The 11,568-nt window shown below is 38.1% G+C and overlaps 1 protein-coding gene across 4 annotated transcripts in view; it reads left to right on the plus strand.

Annotated features, from left to right (window-relative positions):
- LARP7 (La ribonucleoprotein 7, transcriptional regulator) overlaps nucleotides 1-7,279 on the plus strand; it is a 36,755-nt gene extending 29,476 nt beyond the window's left edge. For all 4 annotated transcript variants that reach the window (XM_075929750.1, XM_075929748.1, XM_075929752.1 and 1 more), the window contains exons 12-13: nucleotides 1,220-1,311; nucleotides 6,879-7,279. In XM_075929750.1, coding sequence (XP_075785865.1) covers nucleotides 1,220-1,311; nucleotides 6,879-6,959 — 173 coding nt within the window. In that variant the 3' untranslated portion in view covers nucleotides 6,960-7,279. The remainder of the gene's footprint in view (nucleotides 1-1,219; nucleotides 1,312-6,878) is intronic.
- Nucleotides 7,280-11,568: the final 4,289 nt, after the last annotated feature.

The following is an 11,568-nucleotide window of genomic DNA, read 5'->3' on the forward strand; positions in this document are numbered from 1 at the left end:
GCTCTGGCTGGGGCAAAACATTTATAGAATAGTATTTTTAACACATCAAGGGGTTTTGTGGAATTTGTGGGGGGGGGTTGTGGGGGAGGGGTTTCCCACTTCTCATTTTTGTGCAGTCCCTGACTGATATCTGTGTAGGTTAGCAGCACCTAACCCAAAAAAGGTTCCCCGCCCCTGGTGTAGATACTAACTTTGCCACCTCACAGTATAGGTAATCCTTCTCTCTGAAAGGCTGTAGTTAGGTCGACAGAAGAATTATTCCATTAACCTAGCACTGTCTACATTAATGGGTTAGGACAGCATTGTTCTGTCTCTCAGGATTGTGGATTTTATAGACCTTTGAGAGACTTATCTATGCCTTTGTAAGTTCCCAATGCAGACCAGCCCTAAGAACCAAAATGTAAGCCTTTATTCAGCATGTTAATTCTTACACAAGTTCAATTGGAAATTTGTGTTTACTAAATGCAGCAATAATTCAAATTGAGAGGGGTATCCTAAACTAGTGAGTGAGCCGCATGAGTGGCCTTCCTTCATCTCAAATTGCCAATATTACAAGATTGTAATAACCAAAACAATCTCCCAGAATAGGAAAGTTTTGCTGACTGTGCTTGCATACCTAGAACTTACAGGGTGTGCTAACTGAACCATAACAGCATTTACTTTTCAAGTTATTAAATTGCTTTTCTTTATATTTACTCTGTACTTTGCCTTCAATGTTTTTGCATGGTCAAGTAATGGACTAGAATATTTCAGTTGGGATTGATGTACCTGGGCTTTTCAGGGAACTCAGAATTCTCAGACTTGATTACAAAGCAAACATGATCTTTGCAGAGTAAATTTCCTTTATACTTTTTTTTCCCTGTGCCTTCCTCCCCCATATATATAAAAATGTTCTTTCAGATTAACACAAAGTCAGTGCTTGACGTTTTATCTCTTTGCCCAATATTATATTTTAAACTATATATATATATATATATATATATATATATATATATATATATATATATATATATATTTTAAATGAACAAGCTTCCTTTTTAAAATGAGGGTTTCCTCCTCTCATAATGAAAAGAAATTAACCTGTTCTTACTTAGACGGAAGTTCCTTCTTTGTTGCGACCTAAAGTGCCAGGTTTCACCCTCAAATATTGTTCAAGTAGATGTGACCATGAGGTAGGACAGCCTTATTAATGCACTATCATTTCATGTGTCTTGTCTAGGTGATCATGAACAGCGGTACTGGCAGAAGATTTTGGTGGACAGACAAGCTAAACTTAACCAACCTAGAGAAAAGAAGCGGGGCACAGAGAAGGTAAATTAAGTTTGAATAGTGTATTGTCTGGATTTATGTTTGGTTTTGTGTATCAGTGATTGGCAATATGATTTTTTTTCTTTTGTGATCAGAATCCTGGGTGGAAGGGAAATATCTGTATTTTTCCTAAACTTTGCGATCTTTCTCTCCACAATCCTCTTTTATCTTCTCCTGTTAACTTGGCAGATCATTTTATTGTCCACTGCAGCAGCAAATTAGGGAGCACTTGGTTTCTGGTAGGGTCCAGTTGTCACACATGGAAAATAAAAATGAATGATTTGCCTACCTAGACACTGATGTTCTGAAACCATCATTGCTAATGAGTTTTGCATTTGCATGTGGTTAAGGAATTCTGATTTCTGGTTTGAAGATGTAAGATAATTTTACATCTCATTAAATAATCTAATTGGTTCTAAATAGCATTTTAAAGCTAGAAAAAATGCATTTCAAATGGAGTTTAAAAGGATATAAGTAGCAGGGCAGATAGCCACTGCTGACCCAGAGGCAAGATGTGTGGAGAGCGCCTTGGGAGGAAGGGGCTGGTTGGTGCATGCTTCCTCCCGCAGCCCTCAGAGCCATGTAGAGTGGCACTCTGCTGGTCATTCAAAGGGGCCCAGGGGTCCTGCTGCTGCTGTGACCCCTGGAGCCCTTTGATTTGCTGGGCCCCAGGGCAACTTCCCTCCCCCTTCCCCCATCAGCAGGCCTGGATATATGTGCTGCTACATGATAAAGTAAAGGGGTCTGAAAAACACTAACCTAGTATTGCCAACTCCTGTGATTTTTCTCTCAATATTTGGTTTGTCCTTTAAACCCTTATCTCATGGTATCAATCAATTACATGAGAATCTCAGCTTTTATTTAAAAGTAAGTAAGCTCACAGCCCTCCTGATTGTGAAGAACAGCTTGTGAACATTAAAGGCTCAATCCTTAAAGGCTCAAAAAAATGGAAAAATATCCAAAACTTACTTTTTTTAAAATATTATTACACTTTAGTCTCTGAACTCTGGGGCTCCCTAATCTGGGAACACCCATAGGACAGAGGAGGAAGCAGCTCTGTGTGCTGCCACTCCCCCTCCTCACAGCTCGGAGAACGATAGGGCAGCAGCATGCTTCCTCTGAAGCTTCTCCCGATCGCTTCCTCAGAGACAGGGAGCAGTACAAGCATGGCAGTGGTGCATGGCACAGCTACGTGCCCCTGGGAGCAGGGCATCAGGTAAGCACTCCACACCCCGACCCCACAGTGTCTTCTCTAGCAAAATCTTTAATCTGGCACATCCTGTTTCCCAGAATTGAAGGCCAGAGCATGAGGAATACTCCCTGCTACATCTGTCCTTGTATGTTCAAAAAATTGCACATTTACTATCTATGGGTGAGATTCTGTGCTGCTCTAGAACTTGTACTTCAAGAGGGAATGGGGAAGAGAGAGGGTTTGGGATAAGGTGACATTGAGACGTGTTTTCAAATTCTCACAATTCTAGATTGCTCTGAAGATCAGAGTGGTCCCAGTGGAACGTAGGATCTGCCCATAAAAGCTATACCAGTATAACCAGGGCTTGACAAATAATGCAATCTACTTGCCTGTGGTGAGTAGATTGCAACCCAGAAGAGCCGGGCAGCGAGGCTGGCGAGCCCTGAGTATAACTATATTCTTGGATAGCCTCCTAGTGTAGACACAGTATTTGCCGACAAAAAGACTTCTGTAACACCTTCCTGAACAAGCCCTCTTCTGTCAGTATAGCTGCCCCTCTGTTGGGGGTTTTGCCATCATGGTTGTTTGAAGCCAGATCTACTCTACAAACTTCTGCAACTATAGCTGCAGTGTTGCCAAGCCCAAATTTGAAAAATCACAAGTTGAATGCTCCAAAAATCATGAGATAATGTAAAAATGATAGATTTGGTGTACTTTTTATTTGCCTTCTGCTTTTTTTGAGCCTTTAGGGTCCACTGGGGTCACATTTTAAAGTTTTCTCCACAGCCACAAGGCTCAGTAGCTTAATTTTTCTTTAAGAATGAAGACTGAAATCATTACCTATCCTCTTTAATCCAGGAGCTGAAGTTTTAAGGAAAACAGTGATTATCATGAGAGTTGGCAACATTGCTGAGGTGGGAAGGTTTAGAGCCTTGACTGACAGATATCCCTTAGTATAGATTTGCTGGTATAGATTATTTCACTTGCAGAAGCTGGAATTAAGCTGTATTGGCAGCAGTTGAATCCATATAAGGTTTGCTTTGCTGCTGTAGTGTAGTAGTCTAACTATTAGTGATGTTAAAAATTGTATTATAGAGTTAATAAGGAGGAAAATCTCAGTTGTTACACATGCTGCAGGCTCTGCAGTACAAAGCTAAGCGAAGCCTCCACAGAAGTAGGGCCACTAGCCCCTGCCCACCTAATACCTGAAGAGGAGGCATCTCTGTGTCAGTGAAGCTACTTCCCTGGGAGCGGAGGGCAGCCCTTGCCTGCCTGGCTTCAGGAGCGGAGGCTTCGCTGCAGCAGGGAAGCCACCTCCACGGGAGGCGAGTATAACCAACACTGTTAACCGCTTGGCATCTGCTTATTGGTGAAACAGTTACCCGTGTACACTCTAACATGCCTAATAACTATACTGGAAAAAAGTCTGAGGGGTAGCTGTCTTAGTCTGTAACTGTAAAATCAACAAGGAGTCCTGCGGCACCTTAAACTAACAAAAATGTATGGACGCTTCAGGGGTAGCTGAGTTAGTCTGTACAGGATTATTGTTTTTTAAGTTTAAAAATGTATGGGATTGTGAGCTTTCTTGGGTAAAACCCACTTCATCAGATGAGTATACTAGAAAAGTGCTCCTCATAAACTTGGGGATGAGTTACTGCCCAGGATTTTACAAAATTATGTACTAGGGCTCCACCTGAAATTCTCCTACTCTGTTGAACTCATTAAGCCACTACTTGTGGTCCTTGGATTACAGCTTGTAGAAGTCATCTTCTGTTCCTGCCCTGGGGAATTTTTCTTTTGCCTAGATCTGGGGCTTTTCACATTCCTTTTCCACACTGGAATGATTATCATACGTCCACTGTAAGTCAGATGTTATGGATAAATTTTGAAATAAACCTTTTGTTTTCACTTGTAAAAATCATCTGCTTTTCTTGACCAGTCTTTGTTTTCCATTTTCATATGTAAATGAAAAAGAAAAAAGAAATGTGGCTGCATTGCTGCTTCCTTCTGTACATAAAAATGCTATTAGAAATGGTATTTTTACATATAATATCTAAGGTGATTGAAATCTCTGAGCTTTCACATAGGAAAAGCCACATATAAATATTCCAGTATACTCCTTTGAAAGTGAGTGCTTTCCAGAGAAGTATATGAAAAGCACTAATTCAGTCACATAAAGCCATGACTGTCTTCACTGGTATTTTTAATCTCGTTTAGCATGTGTGGTGAAGGGTTCAAAAACTCCACACGAAGTCAGCGATGTTCTATTGCTATTTTTGATTAAATCATAGGTTTTGTGTGTGTTATTTTTAAATCAAAGATTTGATTTATTTTCTCCCCCTCCCTTCCCCGAGGTCCAGAGCATCCATTGACTTCAGCTGGGGGTTATGGAAGCTCAGCACCCAAGTTTCTAGTGCTTCTTGTGAAGATCATACAATACTTGCTGTGCAAATTAATGTAATGTAGCCTGTAAGGCGTAACTTATTTAAGAATCAACTCTGAGTTCTGCCTAACAATAGCAGCAGCAAAAGGTGCAAGCTTGTATTCTGCCCCCTCTCCCATCACCTTTCAGTCCAGGAAGGTGTTAGCTTCAAAGCCTAATCAGGTCTATTTAAATGCTAACATTATGAAGCAAAACATTTTGAGAGGAATTAAGTAAAAACGTTTTAACTCTTTCACTGCCCTTAAGTAGTCTACGTTCCAACTGCAATTTTCAGCAACTTCAGTATCTATTTTTGCCTTGCTCGTCAGTTGTCATTTATAACTGTCAAACCTTTGTAAAAGATCCTGCAAAATTAGTTACATTTTTTTCACATTTTACCACAATTTAGGAAAGCAAGAAATTATTTCAATAAAAACTTGCATAATTAAAACTCTGATTGACAAATGCATTACCCTTACGGATTAAGGGGTGGCAGGAGATGAGTCACTCAATTTATCTACACTGTTCATAGCCTGTGAGGTACCTGGCATTGGTCACTTTCAGAAGACCGGATAGGAGGGTAGATGGACTTTTGCTCTGGCCCAGTATGGCCATTCTTATGCTTTTGCAATTAAAGGAATTTACATATCCAAAATTACTCTTTTTGAAAATGTTTGTAAAGCACTCTACAGATAAGTGTTAAATATTAATCTTACTTAATATACATGCACAGGCCTTTATGTAGTCTCAATAGGATCAAAATTCTAGTTGCAAACTCATATTATAATTTTAAACTATCTTCTAGTTATATAAATGTTTGATGACACATTGAATACTGACAGGACGTGAGTTTAGCTTACCTAGTATATGGCTCTTCTTTAACAAAATAGGCATTTTTGTTCACTCTTCACTCCAGTTTCAGCTTGCCTACATTAAATAAATTTTCACCAGTGTAATGTTTGAACACTGATGTAAAATGGGGCTTACAAATCAATACAGATGCAAGAAAGGCCCTCTGGTCGGTGATGAAAATAGTAGTTAGGTAGGTCTTCTGTTAATGCCAGTAAAAACGGGCCTCGTTCCTTTGGAAAGTTCATTATTATGTGTGTGTGTGCACTCTGTCTCTCTCTTTCAAATATCCTTTTTAAAATTATGCCGGCAGCTGTGGATTTTGAGGTTTGTTTTGATTCAGTTTTCAACAGTTATAAATGCTTATTTCTAAAATGTATAGTAATGCCACTATTTTAACATTTATAATGTCATACACCTTACAAATATTAACTAAATATTCACTCATTACCCTGATAAGATAGGGGCTATCTCCATTTTGCAGATAAGGAAACTGAAACAGAGAGAGGTAATTAGCTGAGCTGGGATATGAATTTCAGGATTCCTTGGCCTAAGCTCATTCCTATAGCCCGTACTGTTTACATTCAGATGAGTTGTCATTAGACTTGCAGTATATAATGCATCGTTTTCCCAATCTAAAGTATGGGCCTCCTTCTGAATTTCAGTCTTTTCGCCTCCAGAAACTGACTCTAGAAAATGACACAGCATTCCTGGCTCATTTATTTCTTTAAGGTCTGATCCAAGTAAGAGCCTGAAGTCTCGAAGAACTAATCCATTTAAAATAGCTATGAAAATTGTGTTTGAGTACTTTGGATTGTGTGTATTTTTTAAATCTGTTTTACTTTCCTCCCTCCTTTGGTGCTCACAGTTTCAATGGGACACAGGGATAGAATGTTAAAGAGAGTCTATCCAGAGATTGAGGAAAAACTTTGTGCTACTTGTGCACTATGTGATGGTTCTTATATGTTGTTAAGCAAAATAACATCAGGAACCTGTACATTTTTGTTATCAAGTGAACTATGTTTTGTACAGGTTGGTTCAATTGTTCGAAGATTAATTATCTGTGAGACTTGCTAGCATGATGTTGTCTTTTGTTTTTGTTTGTAGCTGATTGCTAAAGCTGAAAGAATGAGACTTGCGAAGACTCAAGAGGCAAGTAAGCATATCCGCTTCGCTGAAGATGACTGACCTAAGATTCCTTATATTCTATAAAAGGATATTTTAAATAGTCACTGGATATTTTATCTAAGCCATAAACAGTTCTTACAAAGAAGTCAAAAACCAATCCGTTTCATAATTCTTCAGTGTTCAATTTTATTCTAAATCCCATTTTTAAATATGCAGAGTGCTTGCTTCTTGTGAAAGGTAAAGCTTTCTGGGAAAATGTATCAAACAAGGTCTTGCTTTGTTTTACATTAAGTTTTACTTTTGATGAATATTTGTATATTGCAGTTTTGTAAGATGAATTACAAAAAAGATCAAATAAATTGTTTTAGAAATCCACAATATTAATGAGACTTGTTTTTAAAATGTCAGCAAAAAGCAATATGAATAATAAAGGTTATTTATGTTAAATTTAGGACTCTAATTCTTACATCGAACTGTGGAGGAAAGAAGTAGAAAGATTGAAATTATGGAAAAAACTGTATAATTTATAATTTAAAATCATATTTAAATACTTTAGACAGTCAGAAAATTGGAGCATCATCGATGTAGTAGGCATGCTGAAAAGAAACTTACTGAATTGCTAAACATTAACAGCTCATTTCTTAAAAGGATCTTCTTTGACACAAGTATGTCCGTGAGGGAGGCAAATTAGGAGAACATTTACATTTGTTGTTTGAAAATTAGAGTTCCATAAATAATTCCTATTTGTAACTAAGTGTATATATTGTGTGATTTATTAGTTAGATACAATCTAATGTACTTAAATATTTTGTATGGTAGATTGACAGTCGGAAATATTTTGTAACAATTTTATTTCAACAAAACTTGAGCTGTGGGTTTCAGTTTTGCTCAGAAATAATGGTTAAACATACAAATGATCAGCCTAGCCTTTGACGTTATCTCTCCATTAATGTAAAGAGAAGAAGTTCACACTTTTGTTTGTGATCTGTTAGTGTCTTATAGCAGAGCACATAAGACATTAACCTGCTGATTTATAAAGTGTGAATGCTGCTACTTGCAAGCAGAATGGTGAACAGCTTGTTTTAAAAATAGAAGCACATTCCTAAAGTATCAACATCATCTATTTAAATAATCCAACTCAGTAAAATGCATAGATTTTATGTGCTCATAGGTTGTGTTGCTGGCAAATTACAGGAGCAATGTAGGTGTTTGTACTAACCACACACTTAGGATGTGTCTACACAGCACCCTAACCTCGAAATAAGCTATACACAATTTGCACTATGCAAATTGTGTATCTTATTTTGATTGTATTTTGAAATTTGGTGCATCTACAGAGTACCAAATTTTGAAATACACACTGTTTCAACACGTCCCTTAACTTTTGTGGAACGAGGATTATAGGGATGCCGAAATAGCGCACCCGTTATTTTGAAAAGCATTTTGAAATAACTGGCACATTTAAAAGACGCTGGGTAACTGGTATCCTGAAATAGCCCCACTGTCTAGATTTACCCTAACTGTGCTGGTGAGTGTATACCAGTATATTTCTGCTGTATATAACGATGATAATTCATGGTGTAACACCAAGTCATTTAATTCTGTCATTGTTGACAACCAGTGTAACAGAGTCATAGAGAAGAGGGAATCAAATCAGAGAAGAGCACAGGGAAAATACTAGGAAAGGAAGTGAAATGAGATTATACAGAGTTTATAGATCTGGAAGTGGGATCAGACTGTTTCAAAGATGGAATGAAGCAGGGCAGTAGATACAAGGAAAGTTTCCTGAACATAGAAACTTATGTTGCCTGTAAGCTCAAGCAACTGTTAATTGATGCAGGCTTCTGTCCTTTGCTCCTACACCACACCGCTCAGCCACAAGAGTGAGTACATGCCTCAGAGCCACCAATGGATGTGACCACATCCTAAGCAGTATTTTTAGATGCAGCTATCTGTGGAAGGAAGGAGAGTAAGTGATGAGATTTAAAATAGTGACAACCAAAAATAGTCAGGAAAAAATAAAAGGTAAGTGAAACACTGACTACAGAGGGAAAATGGACAAAAAAGACAAGAGCATGACTTGTGGTTCAAGACTAGTACAATGGGGTACAAGGAGATGTGCTAAGAAACACTTTTTAAAATTCTCTCACAAACTCAGCCTCTGATTTTCACCAATATTAAGGCGTTCTCTTATTTTGCAGCTGTCAAACTATTAAAAATCCTAACAAACATATGAAGTGTTTAATTTTCTTCCCAGTAAAGTATTTCATTATAAAGATTATATTCTTACCTTTCATTGAACCTTCCAAGTTGATGAAAGACAGAAATGGTAGTGGTCTGTAAAATAAATCATGTACTCCTCCTTAGTGCCCCTTGTTGGTTGGTTTTGTTTTGCCACATCAAGAAAAAAAGTTTTAGTTTTAATGCAGATAATGTGTATGACTTCAGTCTGAATGAATGTTCTTGTTTTCTGTTTGATTCCTGTGCTGAAATTCACTTGAGACTCAAATCCATCCAATGATACATTTTTGTGAAATGCTTAGTTTTCTTGATGGTGAATGTAAGGGTTTTTTACATTATTTCTGGAGAGTGGAGAAAATAAGCTTTGATACAGGGATTACTAATAAATGTATAACAAGTGGAACCTTCCCTAATTTTAGTTCCTCTCCATAATTTACAGTAGACTAACCACTTAAACAAGGAGTAGTGTTTTTCCATTTTCTCTGATTACAGTTCTATGTAAATATATGCTGTTCCTGAGCCCCTGGTTCCTTTGAAATCGGTTCCATTGAAAACTCCCACTGTCATTGACAGCAGTGAGGGGAAAGGGACTCAGGATTCCATCACATGTTATTTCTCTGAAAAACATCAGGAATTATGCCACTGACTACAAATGGAGCAGGGCTCATATGCACAGCCCAAGTATGAACCATCTGCTTTTCCATGGGACGAGTACATTTAAGTTTGTCAGAATGGTTTAAATATTTTAAGTTGAAGTTTTGTAAGATAATTGCTCTGTTTCTTCCTATGCTTTGTCACGTGCAATAAGAGGATTGTGTCTGTTGGAGATATATTTAAAAAGGCTATCCCAAAACAGAAATGTTATCCCTCTTTCCCTTTTTTGTCATACCAATGGAGCGTACTATACTGTCTAACTCCTTCCTGGAATCTCTATCCAAGGTGGTTTGGGATTTTTGGTGGAAAATATTATGATCTGTAACTTCCATGTTCTCACACAGTGCCTTTTGCTCATGGCTAAGCCACAAATAGGCAACTCTAAATAGTGGGGTGGAATATTTTGGTTTGGGATTTTTGTATTTTCAAAAATAATACAATTGGACTTAGAAACGGATGCCACTAGTTCCTCATGCTGTAAAGGAATCTTTGATCTTGGTTATATCACTTATTTTGTTGAGTCCTCCACCTCTACTTTTTTTTTTTTGAAGAACTTAGTTATTTATTGTTGTCCTTGGAATAAAATCTTGAATTGAAATAGCTTTTCTTAGTTCTTGACCAAAGTAGGCTTGTTCAGTAGCAGCAGCATGTTTTTAATACCATTACGTTTTTTACCCCTCTCATCTTTTACGTGTCCTTTTAAAGGTAGAAATAGGACAGTAAGTATAAGTTAACTGAGGCCACTGGACTTTATCAAAATACAAATGTTAATCACTTGGTTCTTACCCAGAAAGAATTAAAGAATGGTAAAAATATGGGTTAGCCAACTATGAAACAATTTGATAGTATTGAATTCAGAGTTTGGATATTAGTCTCTGATGGCTCATGGAGGATTTCTCATAAGTCATCTTCTTTAGATGCCAATCCCTTTCAGTAAGCTCACACTCACCAGCCTTCAGCTATACCTCTTATGCTTGGGGACATAATTTCTCAGAAGGCTTCCCTGTCTCCTGAGCTGTTCAAGCCTCCCAGGGGCATAATGGAAAAGGGCCTGCACAGAAAGCAAGTCTTTTCTGAGCAGCCTTCTCCCTAACAAAGTTGGTTAATCAAATGTTTATGAAAGTAGTGCCTAAAGATCAACTACGATTAGGGACCCATTGTGCTAGATGCTTCACAAACAGAGCAGTAGGCAGTCCCTGCCTCAAAGAGCTTACGTTCTAAATAGACAGAGACTGAATAGGAAATGGGATAGAACAGGCAGAGCATTCTAATCTGCGTGCTTGCAACAAACAACATGTTTGTTTTGTAGTATCTTTGTGGGGTGAGGCTGAGAAGAGACTGGAGTGGGTATTGGAGCAAACAGCTTATCAGCAGAGGGAAAAGTCCAGTCAAAATTGTAGAAAATGCTATCCATGTTTCTTAGTCTCTACAGAAGCTGTTTCTGCAGCTGTCCTGCTGGCTTCAGTCTCTGGGTTCTTTCAGCAGTTTCTCTCCTCTCTGGACACACCAGGGGCGACCAACCTGTGAATCCTAGAGGTGGGATGTACTCTGTATCTGAGGCAGAAAATTTGGGATAGGAAGCACAGTTCTTGAATCCCTGCTTCTTTGTTAAACCTGCCATTAAGGTTCAAGTTGGAAAAACCCTATGAACTGAATTAAGTTTTTCAAAAACGCCCTCCTGGTTTATGCTAAGAAAACCTAATACAGGCAGTCCCCAGGTTACGTACAAGATAGCGACTGTAGGTTTGTTCTTAAGTTGAATTTGTATGTAAGT

Source organism: Pelodiscus sinensis, chromosome 5 (genome assembly GCF_049634645.1).
Source record: "Pelodiscus sinensis isolate JC-2024 chromosome 5, ASM4963464v1, whole genome shotgun sequence".
In the NCBI taxonomy this organism is placed as follows: domain Eukaryota; kingdom Metazoa; phylum Chordata; order Testudines; family Trionychidae; genus Pelodiscus; species Pelodiscus sinensis.